At 45.0% G+C, this 24,720-nt stretch overlaps 1 protein-coding gene across 1 annotated transcript in view; it reads left to right on the top strand.

The window, feature by feature from the left end:
- FANK1 (fibronectin type III and ankyrin repeat domains 1) overlaps nucleotides 1–23,621 on the top strand; it is a 965,446-nt gene extending 941,825 nt beyond the window's left edge. Inside the window, exons 9-11 of the mRNA XM_086919548.1 lie at nucleotides 23,183–23,260; nucleotides 23,341–23,385; nucleotides 23,488–23,621. Of these exons, the coding sequence (XP_086775674.1) occupies nucleotides 23,183–23,260; nucleotides 23,341–23,385; nucleotides 23,488–23,535 (171 nt within the window). The 3' untranslated portion in view covers nucleotides 23,536–23,621. The remainder of the gene's footprint in view (nucleotides 1–23,182; nucleotides 23,261–23,340; nucleotides 23,386–23,487) is intronic.
- The last annotated feature ends 1,099 nt before the right edge of the window (nucleotides 23,622–24,720 follow it).

Here is a 24,720-nt window from a genome sequence, read left to right as displayed (position 1 = left end):
TTAGAGTGAGCGAAAAACATTGGATATACATGGATCGCACAGTTGCGTGGAGCCATTGTGGTACTTGACGTGGTTACCTAAACCCCATCGCCCTCAAAGCACCTACCTTACAACCTAAAACGGTGCTGGAAATATGGGATAGAATTGGACTTCCCTATTGCCGTACCTCGTTTCCCTCTCCAAACACTTCCCTTGCACGTAACCCGGACTTCAACCCGGACTCTTACCGGGATCTGTTTTTGCCTGGGAGAACACTGACTGTAGGACATTGAGGAACTTATTTCAAAGTCCTCAAACTAAATCCTTCGAGCAGTGCAAATCTGAATTTCATTTACCTGATAAACTTAGACATCAATACTTCCAACTCTGTCATTGGGTTCTTCACCCCTAATGTGGTGGAAGTGATATGGTTATTCACTCCCTTCGAAAACCTAATTCCCAATTTTGAAGGCTCTAAGTGTTTGGTCTCTAGGACCTATACTGTCCTCCAACAATCTTGCCTACTCCCGAAACACCCAGATCAGGAGAATTAGGAACTAAAGAGTTGCCTGGATATCACGCAGAAGCAATGGGAGCTCTTATCACTGGAAATCTCTAGGACTCACTGCAGCATCCTCCACCAGGAATCTTCCTACAAGCTAATGTTTCAGTGGTATTACACCCCAGTATGTCTGCACTTAATCTTCCTCGCGGTTTCTACTTCTTTTGGGATATGCGGGGTGCAAGATGGTACCTTTAAACACATATGGTTGACTGGCACAAAACTCACACTTTTCCGGAAAGAAGTCTTGAGTCATATTAGAAACACGCTAGTGTTCCCTATCCTGCAGAGTATTGTATAGCTATATTAGGCCTCTGCCCACCCACACTTGAAGGACTCACCCATGCAAATTTGTACTTAATCCGTCATATGACAATTGATTGCCCTATCCGGCTCCCTATTGTTCCCATGGCCACTAGACTTTGGCACATGACGACACTGGAACACTTATCACATGAGCTGTCCCTTATAGATAAGAGATTCCTGCGATTGTGGCAACCCCTCCTTGACTACTTTTCATGGTTAGAACACTTATTCCCTAAACCCCCAAGTTGCGCGCACTCCAACTTTTTGACTTATTTCCTGACCTCGTAATAGGTCCCACTTCCTGCTCTTCACTTCCGCGTTGATGAGACTCATGTCGCTATCCTCGCCATCATTACACTACAGTCTGTCTTCCTCTGGCTCTCCTTCTCCTTAAAAGCAGCGGATCATTTCCCGTTGATCTTGCCTATAAAACCTGGTTAGATTATATGGACCCCATCTCCTTGATTTCCAGTGCTTGCTATTGTCTTTTTATCCCCCCGTTCATTGCTCCCATGTGGTATGTGGTTGTCCACCTACTTGTGCTTTTTATATGAAAGATTCTGTAGAATTTTCATATGTGACTGGTTCATGTACTTGTTGTTTTTGTTTGAAACTCAATAAGCAAATTCTGAGCAAAGAATGGTGGCTGCAAAATTAGTTAAGAATCTTGGCCTTAAAAGAGAACAGTCTTTGTCTATGAAAGACCAGGGCGTAGCCACTAGCAGTAGTTGTTTCACCATGATGAGTCTACTGAAGTAAACGTTTTCCTATCTTCCACTCTCTGTCAGGAAAATCCTTGTTTAGGCTATGATTTTTAGTAAATTGAACTACGGCAATGCTCTACTTGCATCAGCAAATGAGACCTTAATATCTAAATTGCAATTGTTCCAAAATACTGCAGCGCGACTTGTGTAAAAATTGTAAATTGATACTTGTATATCGCACTACTCACCCGCAAGGGTCTCAAGGCGCTTGTACGAATACCGCTGTGGAACCCATCCTGGCTTTCCCTGTGAGGCGTCCACTCCTGGGCACCCCCAAGATGGAGGCCAGGCATCCTTAGCGTTGTGGGAGGCCGTTGTGGAGATTAAGCAAGCTATTGCCCAAAGTTGCAGAGTGGGACTCCATGATTGGAATAGGCACCGAGGCGAGAATTATCAGGTCCGTGGAATTTTGAGCCCAAGGCCCTCCGTGGCGGGGAATTGCACCCTGATCCCAGGCTAGACTTCTGCATCAGGGTCTGCCGCTCTAACCATTGAGCCACACTGCTCCTTCTGTACAATCTTCCTTCCGGTTCCACGTCTGATTCCTTTCTGAAAGTCCTGCACTGGCTACCTATTAAGAAAAGGACAAGCTTTAAAATCTGTTGTCTCACTCATAAGTCATGGATGAGCAACGGACCGAGTTATCTACGCCAGGAACATAACTACTGTTGTCCAGTCTGGTATTTGCACTCCAAGGATCAAGCCTTTCTTATCGTTCCTCGTGTTCGTTTGACAAGATGTGGTGGCAGGTCTTTTTCTAACTTGGCCCCGTGTTATTGAAATGCTTTGCCCTATCACATCAGCACCTGTCCTGATTATGTTGAATTCAGGAAACTGCTTAAAACAGTCTTATTTTAATTTTTAAAAAAATTCTTTTTTTTTTTTTTGTCCTCATATGCCAATTTGGTTTTATTTCCATGATGAAGTCCAGAGGTATACAAGCGAGAAGTTAATTAATAACTGGAAGGGCACAACTTGAGACTCGATACTCGTCCCTCAGCTCCTCCAGCCTCAGCCATCTGCAATCACCGGAAAAAAAAACAAAAGAAAGGTGGAGAATATTTCCACTATGATGTCTCGCGCTGGGTTAGGTCTTGGTGGCTTAATCATTGGACCCGGGGAAAAAAAAAAACCCCGGACACTCAATGATCCCAATTTAATAGTTGCCAGAACGCTCTTTTGTTTGAATTACCTGACCTACCCAGGTCTAATCTGGAAACCGTCAGTGCGGAAGTGTACCAATCTTCGATTGTAGGGGGCAAAGAGTCCTTTCACCTTCTACATATCTCCCTTCTGGCTAGCAAAATAGAGTAGAAAACTAGCTTCTTCTCTAAACTTTGGAGACCGTCCAAAATACCGAAGATGACCAGAGGAAGATCAAGGACTATATTCAAATTCAGGGATGATGACAAGGTTCTTCTTACAGCCTCCCAAAACGTTGACAAAATGGGGCATTCAAAGAACATGTGACAGTCTGAAGCAGCCACCAAACCACACTTAGGGCATGCCACAACACTCACCTGAGTAAACTTCGAGAGCCTTAGTGGGGAATAATAGGCTCTATGGATAGTAAAGATATGATTTCTACGGAGCCAAGATGGTTTCACAATATCCCACAACATTCCACAGGATAGGCTCCAAAGCTCTTGCAGATTACAATCCATTATAGAGGACGACCAAAGCTCATCCGATAGTGAAAAAACCCCATCCCTTTCTTCCATAATCATCTTGTACCATGTTGAAATTTCCTTTTTGGCAGAGGGTTTATCAACCAAACAAGATATTAGCTGACTGTGCCCGCCTAAGGGAAGTTTATTTCCACGAGTTGGTCGGGAGATATATGCATGGGACCAGCTAGATATTTGTATATGCTTAAACCTAGCAAAGTTAGGGCCAATGATGTTTCTCAGTCATTCCCATGGAAGCAATTCCCCCTCCATGAATAAATCGCCCCATACAGCCAACCCAGCATCCTTGATCGGGGCAGCAAGACTGTCACTCAGCCAGGCAGGGCTCTCGGGGAGATCCCATAACGGGGTCCTACTACTGTAATAACCTACATTAATAGCTTTGGTTAGCTGTGCCCACATTTTAGCCATTCCCTGCAGAATCTTCAGCTTATTTTTTTTTTTTAATTTAGGGTCCCCAAATTTAAACAGAAACCCAGATTGGCTGACAGAGTGGAATACAAAGACCCTGCCCGATACTCAGATGGATTTTTTAAGAGCATTCTGGCATGAGACAGTTGGAATGCCCATGCATATGTCTGAAAATCTGGGGCAGCTATTCCCCCCTTTTCTCTGCACCTCCTCCGCTTCTTCCAGGAAATCCTCGAAAGGCGCTTACTCCAAATGAAAGAACTAATATCAGACTGTAATTTATTTGTTAATGAAGGATCAAAATATAACGGGATTGTGTTAAAAAGGAAAGACATTTTAGGTAAAATAGACATCTTAATTAAGTTGACCCTTCCTAAAAATGATAAAGGAAGTTGTACCCAAGACTGTAACAATTTACGGCATTCCTTAGCTACAGCAACAACATTTATATTGGCGATCTGATTGATATCCTTAACAATATTAACACCCAAATATCTCGTAATGTAATACTTGTTGGAATCTGATCTACATTCCATATCATCATCTCCGTCTTATCAGCATTGATTCGTACCCAGAGATTTCGCCAAACATCGAGGCCACCTTAAGAACTGTAGGAAGTGCAGTGTGAACCTCTGATGTATAAACCATAATATCGGCGTATAAGGCCACTTTTCTCTCCCACCCCTTATACATGAACGATCTGATGTTGACATTATCTCTTAAACACTGAGCAAATAGTTCAATGTATAGATCGAACAGGAGCGGGGAGAGAGGGCATCCCTGCCTTGTTCCTCTCGAGATGTTCAGTGGCTCAGTTAAAGCCCCATTTACCAGAATACGGGCATTGGGGTTCTGGTATAAAAGATCAATTGCCCGCCGCGTTTTTCCACCCACGTTGAACTTGGCCAAGGCCTCCGACAGGTAAACCCAGTTCACCCTGTCGAAGGCCTTGGTTGCGTCCAACATGAGGACCGCCAGGGGAAGGGACTCCAATAAGGCCATATCATCGCCACTATTAAGTCATAAGTTAATTCATTTAACTGTCGTCCCTTCATGAACCCCTTCTGGTCTGAATGAAGGATTTCAGGGGCCACTAAAGCGAATCTATTAGCATGTATTGTGGTAAAGATTTTATAATCCACATTTAAAATCGAGATGGGTCTATACGAACCATATGATGTAGGTGGCTTTCCGGGCTTTAATATCAGTGTTATAGAGGCACTATCCCAGGATAGTGGAGGGCGAATACCCTCTTGTAAAATTTGGTTAAATAAAACTGTCAAGAAGGAGACCAGTTCTTGCTCTAATACTCTATAGATTTCAGCTGGCAGACCGTCAGGCCCAGCCGCCTTCCCCTTTTTTACATTTTGGACGGCCTTTCTAACTTCTCCCTCTGAAATTATACTATCTAAGAACTCGCTCTGATCTCTTGATAGAGCTGGAAGGACGATTTGATTCAGCCATTCCCTGATTTGATCAGGGTCGGCAGTTTTATCCTCATGATATATATCCTGGAAGTACTCTCTAAAGGCGTGTCTTATGTCCGAATCCGAGGACCGTGGAACATTATTGACCATGATCGAGCCTATATTATTACGAACTTGATCCGTTTTAGCTTTCCAGGCCAGTAACTTCCCTGCGCCTTCGCCATATTCAAAATGGGCGATCTTACTAGCATCCCATCTTTCTTGAATACGCTGATTTAAAACTGAACTTAATTGGCCCTTTAAAGAAAGTAGTTTATTTTGGAGGCTTGACAAGAGGGTTGCAGAGGAAGCCGAGTTGGAATCTATGTCGTGCTGAACTTTAACTATATCAGCTTCGACTGAGGCCACCGCCTCCCTATACTCCCTCCTTCTATAGGACACCTTAGAAGTAATAAGGCCACGTACAAATGCCTTTAGGGAGTCCCAGATGATTCTATTATCAGCTGACCCAACATTTTCCTTAAGAAAGTACTGGACTTCTGTTTTGAGGAACAAACCATCATCGGCATGGGAAAGCAGGGAGCGATCAAAGGTCCAGCTCCTGGTTGAAGCATTGAAAGCCACCGAGAGCTCTAATACTATGGCCGCATGATCGGATAAATGTATGGGGAGGTAATGAATATTCTTTACTCTTTCAACTAGACTATGACTAATCAATACAAATTCAATCCGAGATTGATGGTGGTAATTGTAGTTTCTAAATGAAACTCCCTGTTGGGTTCCTCACTTTTCTCTCCAAATGTCCACATACCCGAACTGCTTCATTGCATTTAGCAAAAAAGTCCTGGATTTTGAGGGGATGCGGGAGCAATTGTTTTTTGACTTATCCAAAATTGGGTCAAGTACAATGTTAAAATCTCCCGCAAATATACCTGGATCGGGAAAAGACAGAAGATGAAAGAAAATAGTCTCTAATACTGAGGGGTCATCTTGATTCGGGCCGTAGTAACCCACAAGTGTGAATTGGACCTCCAAAATATTTAATAAGGCTATAACCCATCTGCCACATGGGTCCGCCATAGAAGTTATCAGTCTGGCCTTTAATTGTTTTTTAAGAATCAAAGACACTCCCCTAGTATTTATAGATTATCCACTATTATGGGTATATTTCATACATTCACTGCCTGAATCATTCCCCGTCGTCGGGGTGGGAGTCCCCGGGATATAAAATAGTAATGTCCTAAAGACATATATATATACTAATAGACTGGAGGCCTCACATTAGTAACCTATCTGAGTCCTTTTGTAAAAAAGGACCAAACTTTGGCCAGGAGCCAATCAGCTACTACCACCCTCTAGAACCTTCCTGGAACGAGCCCTAGTCCCTCAGATTTTCTACCGCACGTCGTGCTAAGGGAGTCTCCACTGAGCTCTGCTCAGGTTTCTGGTATTTCTGGATTTATTCCATATTTTTCTCTTCTTATTTACTCTTGTGAAGGAGGGCTAGAACCTACTATGTCTACCACTCCTAAAAAAGGGCTCTTTAGACCTTGTGCCTCGTGTAGTAAGCTAAGACTGCATGTAGATGACAAACATGAAGACTGCCTCTACTATCTCTACTCTGACCATTCTGCCAAGGACTGTAAGGTCTGCCGCACTTTCTCTGTCAAAACTCTTAAAGACAGAGAGGGACACCTGCTTCTGTGGCTTCAGAGACTGAAGGACAAGGATCAAGCAGTCTCCTCAGGTGAGAGCGACTGTTCCTTTAGGAGCTCACACTCCTCTTCTAAAAGGCCGAGACAGACATCTCCAGGTCCGTCTCACATGCCTCCTCAAACGAAGACGACAAAGTCTTCAGAGGGTCGTCCAAAAGCCATGGCAGTTAAGACTTCTCTTCAGGAAACCACCTTTAAGAAGCTTGTGCTGGTGTCTTCTGCCATGCCTGTGACAGCGTCGACAGTCACCATCTCTACGTCGACAGCATCGGCCTTCACCACCTTGCGACATCTACTTCAACTTCGTTGTCGTCGGGTAGGTCTATAACATCTATTATTCCTGTCAAAAGAACGTCGACGACGCCTTCGTCGACGACAGCTCCACCGTCGACGAAGTCAAAACCATCGTCGTCGATGAGAGTCCCATTGACGTCGACGACCACCTTGTCGACGATGTCTTCGACGACAAAGCCATCGACGAAGCCATCGACGTCGACACCAGCGTCGACGAAGCCGTCGACACCAGACGAAGCCATCGATGAAGCCGTCGACGACAACTCCAACAATGCCGTCGACGAAGAAATCACAGTCGACGACGATACCGTTGACGACATCGTCGTCGGTGAAGACGACAGAGGGGCCTACTGTGGCTGTCCGCATCCCACCGGCGAAGACCACCCCGTCGACGGGCCCGTCGACGGAAGGGTCTCCCAAACAGAAGTATACCTATACACACTTCAGTATGTCAACGCGTACGCTGACGCCAGAAGCGACGTCTCCTAGCAAAGTCCAGTCACTGCCACCGGTTCATTTACTGGAGACCGAGGACTCCGATGATGGCGCCTTGTTCCCCACTGCAACAAGTCCATCAGAGTTAAATGTCAAGGTCCATGAGAGTTCGGATTATGAAGATATGGGTCAGGCAGGAGTCCCTTACCCGGAGGAATATCATTCGCCTCCTCCTTCACAACCTATGGTGTGCCTCCCGGCCTCAATTGTCACGGACCTCCAATTCCTTATAGGGGACTACAAGCAGCGGTTTCCTCCTACTCCGCCACCTCCAGTAGGGCCACCACAAACCGTGACACCAGCTCCTACTCCTCGCACTAGACCACCTCCGCTAGTAATTACTCCAGATCCTGTATCTTTGCCTCCACAATAATCTTCGGATGAAGAGGAGGCAGTGGAAAAAGACGAGGAGGGTCAACAGGAAGAGGGAGAAATACAGGATGACGAGTGGAATGACTACATCATTTCACATCCAGCATCCCCAGACCAGGCACAGGCGGATTCACCTCCAGAAGACATCGGGGGGGTTTAATAATATTATAGAACGAGCAGCAGCCAGATTCAAAATAGAGATGACCACGCAACGGTCCGGTCAATCCCTATTATTGACCACGTCTGGGACCAGGGAATAAAGATAATGCAAAACCCCTCATCTCTACTTCCAGTGCTGGCCAGACTTGATAAGAAATATAAGGCCCCGGACACGGCTCCGGCATGCCTTACAGGCCATACTAAACCAGACTCCGTGATTACACAGGCCGCACAGCGGAAATCCAACAACCCGGCTGCTGCACTGACTGCGCCTCCGGACAAGGAAGGCCGTAAACTTGATAACATCGGGAAGAGGTTCTCGTCGATGTCGGCCATTAACGTCAGGGCGGCAAACTTGCTTGCGCTCTTGGGACGCTACAATCGCCAGATGTGGGCAGATGTTGCCCCGTACCTAGGCACACTGTCAGAGGAGCAGAAAGAAGAGGTCAAGAAGATCCTCCTTGAAGGAGAGCGGTCCGCCTCGGAGATTATTGATGTGGCGATGGATATCGCCTCAACAGGATTTCGCTAGCTGGCGGGGGCAGCTGCCCTTAGGCGCCAAGGCTGGTTAAAAGCTACATCTTTCCGTCCGGAAGTCCAAGCCAAGGTACTGGACATGCCGTTCGACGGCGAGCTTCCCTTCGTGAAGCATATTGATGAGATGCTCCAGGGTATCAAGAAAGATACCGAGACCGCAAGATCCCTGGGTGCCCTCCAGTACAAGAATACTTCCTTTCGGGGCTCCAGAGGAAGAGGCCAACAAACAAGTGGTGGATACCAGGGGTACAAATCCTCCTACACCTCGTCCCAGCAATACAAGCCTCAATACCAACAGAGGCAGCAACAAGGCCAGTCTTCTTACAATAAGTCATCCTTTCGAGGGAGAGGAGGAAAGAAAGATCCCCCTAGAAGACAGTGACTTATTTCTCCAACAGGCCTCCACTTCTTCTCCATGTTACGTAGTAGGAGGCAAAATTTCCAACTTCCTCCACAATTGGCAAAAAATAACAACGGACCGTTGGGTTCTCCAACTGGTTCGGTTCGGACATACTCTGGAGTTTGTGGACACTCCTTCTTCGAACCCACCATGTCCTATGCCACACAAGAATCTTCATCTCCTTCAAGCGGAACTCTCACTAATGCTTCAGAAAAGAGCCGTAGAAAGAGTTCCCAGAGGTCAGAGGGGGAAAGTATTCTATTCACGTTTCTTCGTGATACGAAAAAAGGAGAAGAAATGGAGACCTATACTGGATCTAAGGAACCTCAACACATACCTCAAAAAACAATCGTTCCGTATGGTATCCATTCAAGAGGTGTTACAACTACTCAATTCCAGGGATTTCATGGTGTCCTTAGACCTCCAGGATGCCTATTTCCACATACTCATCCACAAAAGTCACCGCCAATTCCTATGGTTCACTGTGGCGGGCAGACATTACCAGTTCAGAGTGTTGCCATTCGGCCTAAAGTCGGCGCCACGCATTTTTACAAAATGCCTATCTCCAGTGGCAGCCTACCTTCGCCAGCAACATCACCAGGTATTTCCCTACCTGGACGACTGGCTCATCAAGTCTCCCACTCTAGAAGGTGTGAACAGGTCTTCCAAAGCCTGTCTTCAGCTCTACGAGAGGCTAGGACTTACACTCAACCAGGAAAAGTCAGTACTGCAGCCCTCTCAGCGCCTCACTTTTCTGGGAGCAATTCTAGACACACATCAGGAGAAGGCCTTTCCATCACAGGAACGTCAGGCCAGACTGAGGTCGCTGGCAGCACACATTCAGCTCAAAAAGACCATCAAGGTGCGACTTTTCAAGTCACTGCTAGGAATGATGTCCTCCAACATCCTCCTAATACCACACTGCCGCCTCCATATGCGTTCTTTACAGGAGGCGCTATCATCCCAGTGGATTCAGAGTACGGTATCCTTCGACGATCTACTCAGGATCACTCCGTTCATGGTCAAGGCCCTGCACTGGTGGCTTCAAACAAAAAACCTGAACCAGGGCCTTCCATTCCTGTTTCCAATCTCACAGCACGTGATACCAACAGATGCATCATTGGAAGGATGGGGTGCGTTCCTGCAGGAACTTCAGATACACGGTCAGTGGTCGCCAGCCGAAAAACTGCTCCACATCAACCTGTTAGAGTTGAGGGCAGTATACCTGGCTCTTCGAGCTTTCCTGCCCAGAATCAGGAACTCCCCAGTGCTTGTGAGGACGGACAACACCACCACAATGCACTACTTAAACAAGCAAGGGGGAACTCGATCCATGACGTTGTCTCAAGAATCACAGCGAATTTGGAAGTGGCTACTCCAACACAACATTTCGCTGAGGGCAGAGTACTTCCCAGGAGCCGACAACACCCTGGCGTACTCACTAAGCAGGCAACGATCCATTTGCCTCGAGTGGGAGCTCGACCAACATGCTCTCGACGCAGTGTTCTCCCGATGGGGCAGTCCTCACCTGGATCTATTTGCGACGAAGATCAACGCAAAATGCCAACATTATGCAAGCTGGCTTCCCCAGAAAGGATCTCTCGGGGATGCATTTTCGATGACATGATGCAACGTCTTTGCTTACGCTTTTCCTCCATTTCCCCTGATCCCCAGGGTCCTCCGGAAACTGAAAGCAGAGCATTGCACCCTGATCCTGGTAGCCCCAGCGTGGCCACGCCAACACTGGTTTACAGAACTCCACCTTCTATCGCTGGAGCCTCCGATTCCCTTCAGGCCTTACCCGCATCTCCTCACTATGAACCAGGGGCAAGTCCAGCATCCAGATCTGACATCTCTCAGATTATCGGCTTGGCTCCTGAGTTCAGAGAATTCCAGGAGTTAGATATCCCTCAGGACTGCAGGGTCGTCTTAGCTCGGGCCCGGGCTGCCAGTACCAACAAGACATATTCGCTTAAGTGGAAGAGATTCTGTTTATGGTGTAAAGCTAACAAACTGCACCCGTTCTCGTCATCTCAGGCACACCTGCTGCCCTACCTGCTTCACCTAGCCAACTCGAGATTGGCTCATGCCTCAATCAAAGTCCACCTGGCAGCCATATCTCGGTTCAGACGCCCTTCGTCTGGTGCTTCTCTATGGTCCAATAGACTGGTCAAGCAGTTTCTGAAAGGCTTATTCAGGACTTATCCTCCAGTGAGACCTTTACCACCTACATGGCAGATCAATATTGTCCTGGCGCAGTTGATGAAACACCCCTTTGAGCCGATGCATAAAGTGGATCTCAAATACTTATCATGGAAAACCTCTCTCTTGCTGGCTCTCACGTCAGTAAGGAGGGTGAGGGAGCTGCAGGCTTTCTGTATTCAGGACCCGTTACTTCAGTTTAAACAGGACAGAGTCATTCTTCGGACTAACCCCAAATTCATACCAAAGGTTCCGTCTGCTTTTCATCTAAACGAACCTATTGTCCTGAGATCTTTCTTCCCTAATCCATCTTCAACAGCGGAGAGATCTCTACATTCCTTAGATCTGAAAAGATGTCTGAAATTCTACCTTCATAGAACAGAACAATTTCGCAAGTCCAACCAATTATTTATTGCCTTCAGCAGGCTCAGGAAGGGCCTACCATTGACAAAGCAGAGCATTTCAAGGTGGATCTCTGTGGCTATCGCCTTCTGCCACCAACAGGCGGGTCATCCTCTGCCCGCCAAAGTTCGGGCTCATTCCACTAGAGTGGTTTCCACCTCCATGGCGCTCTTTTCTGGGGTGCCATCTGCAGAGCGGCGACATGGAAGACACCACATACGTTCACCAAGCACTACTGCTTGGATTCGGAACTTATGAAGGATGCAGCAGTGGGGCAGGCGGTGCTCCATCATCTATTTCATTGGAGGTTAGCCTTCTTCCTTTCATCCCACCTTTCCAATTTCCTAATTGCACATTTCTTATCCTGCTACTGTTTGCAGTTTATTTTGTTGCACTATTGATAAGTTATTATCAAGTGTCTTACATACTATATTATACGAAATGTGCTGCCTACTACTCGCTACTCTGATTCAGGCATGTGAATCTATGAAAGATAGTAAACGTGGAGTGGGAAGGGAAACTTCTCACAAGGGTGTGCGCTCAGATATACTGGAAACTATATGGTTTCTTAACAGTTCAACACAAAATTCATGTGCAGTAATCCAATAGTAATCCAGAAATTCTTTCAAATTACCCTTAGATCACGATCCCACCGATGAGTATCAAGCTACGCTACAAAAAATCCTCGATCATGCTGTAGATATGAACTGGATCAATGAGAAAACAAAACATTTTTTTGAAATGAAGTTTCCTAGAAGACCGAAATTTTACATGTTGCCAAAAATACATAAAGATCCTGTTAAGCTTCCTTTTAGACCAATTGTCTCAGCGTGTGGTTCAATCTCCGAACCAATTGGTAAATTTGTAAACAAATTTCTACAACCGATTGTTCAAAAAAGTGAAACATACATCAAGGATTCTACATCATTTTTTAATTTGTTACGTTCTATCGAACTAGAAGCAGGTGAAACATATTGGCTCTGCACCATTGACTTAATTTCTCTATATACGTCCATACCTCACAACGAGGGCATTGAGGCCCTGGAATGGAGTTTGTTAAACAGTGGATTGGAAGAATCTCAGCAATTGTTCATCATGGAACTGATGCAATTTGCGTTATATCATAGCTACTTTGAATGGCAAAACACATTTTATAATCAATGCAATGGAACTTCAATGGGCTTTGGGGGGCACCCTCATATGCCAACATTTTCATGCACAAATTCGAGTCAGACCATATCTTGAACAATCCGACCTGGATCACCAATCTCATGATGTTTAAACGTTACATCGACGATATCTTTCTAATCTGGAAAGGTGAAAAAAGCACTCTAGAAGAGAACATCGTTTCATTGAATTCACAGAACGATCGGATAAAATTCACTTATGCTATAGAGAAATCCACAATTGCATTTCTAGATGTGCAAGTGTTGCTTCAAAATAATGTGCTCACTACTAAAGTTCACATTAAAAAGACTGACAGAAACTCAAGTCTGTTGTTCCACAGTTTTCACCCAGAGCCCTTAAAAAAACACTTGCGGACATCACAATATACTAGACTGAAAAAGATCACCACTTATGATGCGGATTTGCATGAAGCATGGGAAACACTAACCAACAAATATCGTTTAAGAGGTTACCCAGAAGAAATTTTGAAAGTGGCCCTTGATAAAGTTCAAGCAAAACCAAGAGAAATGTTACTCAAAGAAAAGCTACCCCTCAAATCCAAGCAAACTGTTTGTGTGTTGAAATATTCCACAGAAGCGTTGAGAATCAAAAGCATTATCAATAAACATTGGACCTTAATACAAATGGAACCTGATCTCAAAGATCTTTATAATGAAAAGATGACTTTTGCATTCCAAAGATCCAGGAATCTAAAAGAAATACTGAACACACCCAAAAAAGACAAATGCAATTTCAAGGGCATGTCCAGATGTCACAATTGTGTACATTGCAGTAATGTCATCGTTGGGAATAGTTTGCTCACCCCACCAAAGGGTATCAAATTCAACTACATCACTCCAGTACATGTGACACTAAAAACATTATTTACGCCATCAAATGCCCGTGTGGCAAAGTTTATGTTGGGCAATCTGAGCACAAATTAAAAGTGCGCATCACTGAACACAAAAGTAACATTAGACTCTTTAACACTAAATCTACGGTGGCCAACCACTGGAAAGAAGCGGGTCATCAAATTTCACAATTGCGCTGCATGATCCTGGAGGTTATTTCACAATGCCGAGACATGGATCCTGTCAAACAGAGATTACAAGCAGAGTATTTTTGGATTAAAAAACTTAATTCTCTCCAACCAGTGGGGATGAACGACAGGATTGAATATTCTTGTTTTCTCTAAATTACATTGGCGATTTGAACTGTTCGGAGTCCAATCATTTGGATCAAGCTGTTTGATTTGATGAATTTGTTTATGTCATTCATGTCATTTGTTATTCTAATTTTTCGGTTTTACCAACTGTCAATAGGTTTTTGTGATTAGCTCTTTTCTATATGCTTTCATCCACTCAGATTGTTTCTATTTTCTTTCACTTCTTTCTCTTCACTTGCCTGTTTCTATTTCTTTACTTTTACACGGCATTTGTTTACCCTCGTATTTTTCGTGTCCGTTTTCAGTTTTCGTTATTTTTCCACTTCCCCGATCACGTGACTGACTTCACCAAACGTCCCCAATGCTTTGTATGCTGACATAGAGACGGTTCCCGTCCAGGATTAATGTAAGTTTCCTAGTGTGCACTAGATTACGTTACATCTTGGTGATGGGTCTATTTTGGTTGTTTGGACACGCAACAACTGGGCTCCTTTGAGAGGGTCTTTTGATTTTCTTCAGATTTCGAGCTCGTTTCTTCTTTCTATTTTCGCACATCTTCAGGTTCACTGCACGAGTTAGTCCATCTTTAAGCCTGTCATTTTTTGAAGCCATTCGTTTTTCATGTTGAGCACGTTTTCGTTTCCAGCACTATTTTTCTTAGGTTTGGTGCACGTAAATGCGTTGTTTCATGCTAGTCACAAGATGATATCACTGTTGAATATACTCTATTGAGTGAGTATTTATTCTGGTCCCGTATTATTCTTTTTCCACAGACCCCTGACGAAGGGTCCTTGCTATAGACCCGAAATGCATTGGGTATTGACAAAAACGTTAATTGATCAAGCTACGAATTGACTTTGATGCTATGTGAATTAAAACATTGGAATACATTTTGAAAGAATTTCTGGATTACTATTGGATTACTGCACATGAATTTTGTGTTGAACTGTTAAGAAACCATATGGTTTCCAGTATATCTGAGCGCACACCCTTGTGAGAAGTTTCCCTTCCCACTCCACGTTTACCTTTGTTGAAGGCAGGCTTGACTACGTGCGTCGGATGTGGCGCCTACCCTAAATTCTGTTCACAATCTGAATATTCGTTTCAACCATTGAGAGCACCAGGATACCACAGTTTGATAGTTTCAAAATCTATGAAAGATACCTATAATACTGGATAAGAAATGCGTTACTTACCTGTAACTGCAGTTATCCAGTATTGGTATCTTTCATTGATTCACATGCAACCCACCCGCCTCCCCAGGAAGGGCTCACCTTGGTTCTCTCAGTAGGTACTACTTAGCACTGTGCTTACGAAAATCTGACGGACTAGGGCTCCTTCCAGGAAGGTTCTAGAGGGTGGTAGTAGCTGATTGGCTCCTGGCCAAAGTTTGGTCCTTTTTTACAAAAGGACTCAGATAGGTTACTAATGTGAGACCTCCGGCCTATTAGTATATATATATATGTCTTTAGGACATTACTATTTTATATACCGGGGACTCCCACCCCGACGACGGGGAATGATTCAGGCATGTGAATCTATGAAAGATACCAATACTGGATAACTGCAGTTACAGGTAAGTAACGCATTTCTTGGGAAGTGGAGACCGCAAAGTCAATCCACCTATGTTTCTTTACCACTATCTCTATCTCAGACAGAGTCAAGTGAGTTTCCTGGAGCAAGATGACCTGTGCATCTATATCTCCAGGATACTGAAACATTTTTCTAGCCCTGAATTTGGTCCGCAGGCCATTTATGTTCCAGGAAAATATTTTTAATTTAGCCATAGCCATAGCAAAGAGAAACCGACCAGAGTTTTACCCAATAATAACACTGATAACAAGGAATGCCGTTCAAACCAAGACAAGCTCAGCTGCAAGTCATGAAGCACCAACTGAACTTCACGGTAGAAAAACAGAATATAATGACAAATGAGGAACTTTTTTGCTTTTAACCCTTCCCCTACCCCCCATCCCACCACTCTACCACACCCCCTCCCGTGGAGAACCCTTGATGTATCTAACCGGATCAAATCCAGTAGATGGCACCCCCCTGCAGACCCCGGCTGACCCACCCGGACCCAACCCGAACCCGAATCCCAAAAACCCAATTTTATACTCCCTTATGACTTACTATGTGTGCAAACATATAATGTGCAACTAAATACTACATTTCTATGTTGATTTTTATATTTAATTTTTTAATTTATGTGTTTATGTGTATTTTTTTTGGATAGGTGTATTTTATTTTTCTCATCAAGCATCCTATTTATATCTAGGTGCTATGATTACATGGGGAAGAGAGCCCTACTTACTCAATTTCCTGGAGACATCACCTTCCACTATACCGAAGAAGCCTTATTGCCCAGCTCCAACAAAAGCTCATCCGCTGCATGCACTGTCCTGATGTTAAACATTTTATTATTGTGCATCACTTTTAGTGCAGCGGGAAATGTCATCTGAGCTGTTGCACCCAACTTTCTGAAGGCGTCTAAGCGCCTACCAAACTCCCACTGCCTCTCGAGAGTGACCCTAGCCAGATCTGACCTTATCAGAAAGGAAAACCCATTCCCTGATAGAGTTTTCTGTTTCAATGCTAGGTTGAGAATTTGTTCTTTAAGAGCATATGTATGAAATTTGACCAAGATTTTACGCGGTTTAGACCTTTGTGGATTACGTCTGAGTGGTTCTCTGTGTACCCTGTGAATGTCTGTGGCCAACTCCTCCACTAAGCAATCAAGGCTTACCGAGTCTTTCAGAAGTCGAGTACAAACTGTTTGATCTCTGAACCCTCAATCCCTTCGGGCACATTAAGGACACGGATATTACTGCGTCTGGCGTTGTTTTCCAACACTTCCATCCTGTCCAGAAGGGCCTGATCCTCTCTCTTCAGCTTAACGATGTCCTCCTCGACTTTGTCCACGTGAAGTGATAACACTCCCAGAACCGACAAGAGATTGACACACAGGAATAACGTGGATTTTGGCGTTTCAAGTACCATCTTGGTGGCACAGGAGCCGAGTAATAGTTGGCCCTCCCTAAAACGAGGCTGATACAGTGAAAAGGATAGCATTGCTGCAGACTTTTATTAACAATGGGAGAAAATGAATTGTTATTAAGCCCTGATGAAGTCCACTGAAGATGGACGAAACGCATTGTCTGCTTGGCTGCTTTTATTATAAATGAAGAATAAAAGAGATTGAATAAATAACAAATATTGGACAGCCCGAATTATCCTAGAACTTGGAGTTGGTGGTGCAATCCACATTTGTGACAAATCTAGTATTGGTCTTGGCGACTGCTCTTTGGAAACAGCACAGGCGGTGAAGGTGCACACTGTTAGAGTGAAACACTCAAAGCATTGGACTTCTTGTGGGGGATTTTTGTTTTTGCGGTAGGTGCGTCACATGGACTTTGAATGGTGGATGTTAGGCTTGCCTTTTCATTTTTGTATTCTGGAGAGATTGACTACTGGTTTGGTGTTGCGCTTGCTTAACTTGCTGAGAGCTGCCTGTGATTGCTATTGTGTGCATTAGCTTGGACTGACATCCACTGTTCTATATTCTATGTTAACTAGTTTATTTACTTTTTTGTTGCCATTTTCACGTTTAGGGCCTTTGTTTCTGTAATTTAATCTTCTGTATTTGTTTTACAGTTGTTTTTGAGTGCCTGCATGAGTTTGGTCCTGCAGATGGAAAGGCATGTAAACTAAACTATTTGGATGAAAAAGAACAAAATATTGATGCATTGTTATATTTCTGATAGAGACATCTAGCCACAGATTCCTTACCTTTGAATTTCCCAGATGTTTCGACGTCTGCGACTTTTCAATGCCACGATTGGCCTAGAACATCTGGCTTTTCAGGGAATGTTCAGGCTTTCCTCATTGACATCCCCTTTGAAGGAAACCATCTCTTCGGAGACAAGACAGACTTGGCACTGGAGCGCTTTAAGGACTCGCGGGCGATAGCCAAGACCTTGGGCCTCTCAGTTGCCCCGTCAACCTCAGTCTGCCTATCGCCCCTTTTGTGGCAATGGAAGGGGTTTCCAACCCCGCCAACCCTACTCCAGCCACCGCCTCATGCCAGCTGCACAGTCCGTGCGGGAGCGAAGATGCGGTTCCTACCGACCCCGTGGGTCAGGTAGCCGGAAGTCTGCCACAACCACCAATGCTGCTCCAGCCACAGTTTCTAAGGCCTCCTAATCTTGCCCTACAAGGTCATGGGTGGCCAGTTGGTGGCAGAATCACTCCACCCCTGGCAGTCCATAACTTCGGCAGGTGGAAGCCTCAGATTATTTGAAGAGGCTACGCCCTTCTCTTTGAATCCCCCTCGCCCCCTTTGCCTCCCACACACAATTGACTGACGGAGAATTATTTGTTCTTGCTCCGCAAGGAAGTCACGGCTTTCTTGGCCAAGGTAACCAAAGAGAGGATTTCAGTATCAGAAGTAGGCAGTGGTTGCTATGCCCGCCTACTTTCTGATCCCCAAAAAGAACAAAGGGCTTCGCCCTATCTTAGATCTGAGAACCCTCAGCCTCTTCCTCAAAATGGAGAAGTTCAGGATACTCACTTTGGCTCAGGTATTGCTTGCCCTGGACAGGGAGACTTGATGGTAGGGCTGGACTTGCAGGACGTTTACTTTAATTTTCTCATTCTGCCTGCCCATCGACGTTACCTGAAGTGCACGGTAAGCCGAGAGCACTTTCAATTCATCATGCTCCACTTTGTCCTTAACAGCACCCCTCGGTCTTCACCAAGGTGATAGTCGCATCTCATCTGCGCAGATCAGGGGTGCGAGTCCCTATTTTGCCGATTTGCTGCTGAAGGCAGGATCACCCCAGGCTGTCGTCTCCCACTTCCAGACTACATCGAACCTCCTCATTCGCTGGGTTTCAGTATCAACGTTCTGAAGTCACACCTGACTCCTTCTGAGACACTCCCTTTTATACAAGCTGTTCTGGACACAGTGCAATTTTGATCTTATCCTCCCAATCATCGAGTCCAGGATATTCAGGCTATGATACCAAGGTTTCAACCTCTATCCTGGATTTCTGTAAGAATGACTCTGAGGCTGCTGGGCCTCATGGCCTCCTGCATCCTACTAGTGACACATGCCAGATGGCATTTGCGGGCTCTGCAGTGGGACCTGAAGTTCCAGTGGGCGCATCAGCAGGGGAATCTCTCGAAAGGAACTGCAAAAGACCTGCAGTGGTGGCTAACGAACCTCAATTGGGTCAGAGGCAGAACTCTATCCTCTCTCCAACCAGATCTCACTGTAGTGACAGATGTGAAGTGACTGGAGCTCTGAGCGATTTGGCTGGCATTTAAAGCCTTCCTACCCTCTATCAAAGGAAGGCTAGTACAAGTGTTCATAGACAACACCACAGCCATGTGGTACTGCAACAAACAGGGCGGGATTTGGTTGTGGATCCCTTGTCAAAAGGCCCTGATTCTGGTAATGGCTAGAGCAGCAGGGCATATCCCTGTGGTTCAACACCTGGCAGGATCCCTGGATACCAAAGCGGACAAACTCAGCCGTCGATGCCTAGCGGATCACAAATGGCATCTCCAGCTGGAAGTGATGCAAGGTCTCAGCAGTGGGGAGAACCTTGGTTAGATCAGTTTGCTTCTGCGAGAACGTGCAATGTCAGCAGTTCTGCGCGCTGGAGTTTCCAAGGCTTCTCTTGCTCTGAGAGGCTTTTCGTCTCGAGTGGAGCTCAGGCCTCCCGTACGCCTTTCTGCCATTACCACTTCTGCCCAGAGTTCTCAAGAAGATCAGGAACAACTGGGCCCAAGTTATTCTTGTAGCTCCAGACTGGGCACGCTGAGTCTGGTATTCTGAGCTTCTGAGCATGAGCATCAATCCTCCGATCAGGCTGCCTGTTCGAGAGTATCTTTTGTCGAAGGGGAGGTTACTCCACACGAACCTGACCACTCGAGGCCTTCTTGCGTGGAGATTGAGCAGAAACAGTTGACAGCTTTCAACGTTCCTCCTGAAGCCTACAATGTTATTTTGGTAGCTAGGTGTCCCTTCACCAAGACAGTGTATGCCTGCTGGAGAAACACATTTGTATTATATTGTACAGAAAAGTCTATTGACCCTATTTCTGCTTCTCTTTCTAATGTCTTTCTTTTTATCCTTCACCTTGCCCAGCAGTGCTGTGCTCTAGGCACTCTCAAGGATTACCTTTCTGCACTGTCTGCCTTTTTGTGGCTGCCTGAACAGCCCTTTGTATTTAGGTTCCCTATTGTACACAGAGTTCTCAAAAGTCTTCTACATTTGTTCCCACCTACCCCTTTCATTGTGCCTCAGTGGGACATTAATTTGATTCTCACATGTTTGTGTGCTCCTTTCGAGCCTCTTCATATTTGTCCCCTCTGTCTACTCACCATCAAGACAGACTTTCTAGTGGAAGTCACATCTGCTCAGAGGGTGAGTGAACTGCAGGCTTTATCCTCCAAGCCTCCATTCCTGTCTATATTTCAGACAAGTTGGTGCTTCACACTAGCGCATCTTTCCTACTGAAAGTGGTAACACAATTCCACATGGACCAATCCATTACCATGCCCACTTTCTATCCTCCTCCACATCTCATAAAACAAGTGGAGCGACCCCAACTTCTGAACCCAAAAAGTGTGCTGTCATTCTATCTTGACAGCACACAAGAGTTCCGGGTTGACAACCAACTCTTCGTGGGGTATGTTGGAGTGAAGAAGGGTCGGGCAGTACAGAAATTAACCATTTCGTGCTGGGTCATTCTCTGTATAAAAATCTGCTTCGCACTGGCCAAGAAGCAGCCCCTGAGGGCTTAAGGGCTCGTTCCACCAGGGCTAAAGCTGTTACCTCTGCGTTAGAAAGTGGAGTCCCAGTCCTGGACATCTGCCTGGCAGCAACGTGGGCAGCCCTGCACACGTTCACCAGACACTACTATCTTAATCGAAAATCTTCCGGATCCAGTCTGACGCCTGGGAAATTCAAAGGTAAGGAATCTGCAGCTAGATATTGCCTCTACCAGATAATGCGTTACTGAAAGTAAGTAACTTGTTTGTCTGCTCTTTTCACCCTCTACCATAGTCCATTAGGCCCCAACAACACAGATTCTATCTCATCCTCCTTCTCCCAGACCTTTTTACCACATCACTGCCAGGGGCGTTTTAAGGTATGCTGCTACTGGACACTAGGGTATTAAGTTGGGGTGGCATCTTTAACGTCCCCTGTTAAGAGACGCTATAGATGGCCACCTGAGTGCCATATACATCCCTCCCCCCTGCTGGTCACAGTTCCATACTTCAGTTACACTTCGACATGTAGTATTTGCACAAGTATGTTAAACACATTTAAATTACAAGGATAGCGTGGCGGGGAGACATATGTACAAGTGTTTCTCTGCTCCAAGCAATTTCTTAGATCGTCACATGGAAAAGCAGAACCATTGTGGATGTCCAGTGGCGGCCGGCATGACTTGCTAGTGGTAAGAGGGGCGTGGGGAGGTGAGGGTGGGTTTAGCGGGAGGGGGGAACTGCAAGGTTTAAGTGTTAAACTTTAACAATGTAAAAGAAAAAAATATATAACACACTTATCTTGGCGCCGGGTACGGCGTCTCTGCTCCTTGCTCCTGCTCTCCTCATGGGACAGGAAGCAAGGAACAACCTGGCTCTCCTGACCAAGCACAACACTGCAATGCAGCGTTGTGCACTGTAATACAGAGTTGTGATTGGTTTTGAGCGTTCTGGTTTGATGCCCAACCAGGCAATGGGGGCCTGGGCTTGTTCTCCATGCAGGCTTTAATGCAGACTGCATGGAGAACGGGGAAAGTGGTTGTTATGCAGTCAGGAGTGGGCAAACCACTCGTCCCCTGCCCTGCTCCGAGAGCAGAGCAGCCCCTCTCCCCCCGCCCGCCTGCCTGCAAAGGAAATACAAAATGATAATAACTTAAAGTTATTATAGTTTTATATTCCCTTTGCTTTCCACTGCTCGAAAGCAGTGAGGCCACGCTCCTCTGCCATAGCGGAGGAGCCGCCACTGTGATATCCCTTTCCCCAGTATCCCTTCTTTTCCCCCTCTACCTAGCATCGCCAGTTGACAGATTGTGTTTCTCTGTGTCGCATCCACGCTGTTCCCCCGAAATTAGCAAGAATGAGGATTGTCATGGCCTGCACAAAAGCTGAGCGGATATGTGTTTCATCAGCTAGGGCTGTAGGCTTTGGAACTGTGGAACTCCTATGATTCTGGGCAAACACTTATTACCGCCCCCCTCGGGCTAAAAAGTGGTTCTCATGTAAAGCACTCCAACCCCCTTGAGCCAAGTTTGCACTATATTAACCCTGGGCGTAGAACAATGCTACGCTTGTGTAGTTTGCATAGTTTGCGCAACTAAGCGCTACGCGAATTGCATGTATCAAAGTGCAAAAACGCGTAGTGGGCATTTTTTGCTTGCTCGCGGTCCTCAACGTCAAGTTGGCGACCGCGATCGAGCAAAATGACATCCCGGCGAGACTTTTTCCTCGTTCGCGATCAGCAACATCAAGTTGCTGCCGATCGCGAGCGTGGAAAATAAACCTCCCGGCGAGATTTTCAACACGAGGAGGTCAGGTTTCTCATTGCGAGTGGTCGCTTATGCTCGAGACCGCTCACGATGCGAAACTACCAGTCCGCGTTGAGAAAACTGCAGCTTGAGTGCAAATCTACTCGAGCGGCAGAAAACGACTGCTTGCACTGTGCAAGATGCCGTTTGCAATAATTTCACAGTGAGGACAAGCATCCGACACTGTGCAATCAGTGCGAACAGCATTTTCCCTACCGCATTACGCAGTTCGCGTAGCTTGCGTAGTGTGAAGTGCACTTGGCGTAGCTACGCGTAGAGCGACTACGCGAACTACGCCCAGGGTTACACTATATGCAACTCAACAAAAAAAAACGTAGTGGATTTCGCATACTATTCCATATGTAATCAGTCATTCTGAACAGTTAACAAGCTACAGCATTATCAGTGCTGACATTTTTAAATAATGTTTGCCTTCTGTTTGATCTAGAAGTGAGAGCTTAATATTTAGAATTTTACTTTTGTCTTAGGCTAAAGTTACAATGTATATTTGCTTGTAAGATACTAATGCTGCGGTAATCTAATCATTTACAGGTCGCAACATTAAATAATCATGAAAGACTTGTTCAACTACTTCTGGAAAAAGGTGCCAACCATTTAGTTAAAAATGAGGTAACTCTTGTTTAATGTATTCGTTTTTAACTTTAAGAAAATGAATGTACACTTAGTGCACGATTTGCTTTGTTTTTCAGTATGGAAGAAGTATCTTGGAGATGGCTAAAGCTTTCAACAGAACGGTAAATAACTTTTGACGTAGAGTTTGAATGCAATTTGATTTTTAAAGAACACTCACTTATATGTCACATTTAATGGTCTTTGTATTCGTATCTCTTTTATAGAAAATAATCGCCCTACTAGAAAATAAGGAAAATACGGAAAATAATTAGACTTGTCTATTCAAGCAAAATCTTTTGAAGGGCAACTTGAGCGCAGCCCTTGAAAAAGAGACATCGGCTACTTCGCGCTGACAGTGAAAACAGAGAATGGTTACATACGAACTATAAAAATTCATTTGTTTAAAGTTTGTTATTGTGTCCCTCATAAGGCATCGCAACCTTACTCGACCATGTTCCTTCAAGACGGAACCGGATGCACATTTTTGTCAGGATGAGATCAATCCCTGTATGCCCTCAAATCAATACATTTCATTTTTTCTCTGCTTGAATTTTCTGGGAGCTAAAGGAAACGTTATGAAACAACATTTGCCACTCGTTCTGTATTCTGGCAGACCTTAGCAAGGTGATTTCGGGTCTTATGGCGCTTAAAACGGATGAAATCAAATGCTCTTGTTTGTTTGATTTAGGTAAATATTAAAAATGCACGCAGGTGCTGGTCAACATACATTTCTATATATTGGACACTTGCGGCCACATGCATCAAAGTCCAGTTTTGCGATTCCTTATTTGCGATTTTTAGGGAATCGCAAATAAGGAATCGCAAAATGGGATGCATGATTTAAATCGCATAATATTTGCGATTCGGTAAAAATCGCAATTTTTACCGAATCGCAAATATTATGCGAATTCTAATTTGCGATTTCGCAATTCCCATTGATTCCTATGGGCCAAAAGGCCCATAGCTATCAATGGGAAGGCATTGACATTTTGCGAATTTCAATTAGCGATTCGCAAAATGTTAATACATTCCATGGGTGCAGGGGGGGTTCAAAGGACCCCCCCCTGCACCCCTGAAATGTTTTTTGAAGTGCATGTTTCACACACACATGTCTTAAGGACATGTGTGTCTGTAACATGACAGTGTTTTAAAATGCAATTTTGAGCATTTTAATACATTTTCGCAAATTACCACGAGGTTCACCCTCGTGGTAATTTGCACCCCCTAATTGCGAATTTGCAATTTTAAAAGTAATCATGCATTGCTTTTAAGGAATTGCAAATTTGCGATTCCTTAAAAGCAATCGCATTTTTGGAATTCGCAAAAAATAGCGATTTTTCAAAAAATGTTTGATGCATCCCAAAAACCTATTTAGGAATCGCAAACGGCCGAATTTACCGATTCGCACCGTTTGCACTTCCTAAATAGGTTGATGCATGTGGCCGTTGATCCGTTGA

This window comes from Lissotriton vulgaris, chromosome 5 (genome assembly GCF_964263255.1).
Source record: "Lissotriton vulgaris chromosome 5, aLisVul1.2, whole genome shotgun sequence".
Taxonomy (NCBI): Eukaryota; Metazoa; Chordata; class Amphibia; order Caudata; family Salamandridae; genus Lissotriton; species Lissotriton vulgaris.
Note: the sequence above shows the minus strand (reverse complement) of the source record. Positions and strands in the feature narration are given on the sequence as shown.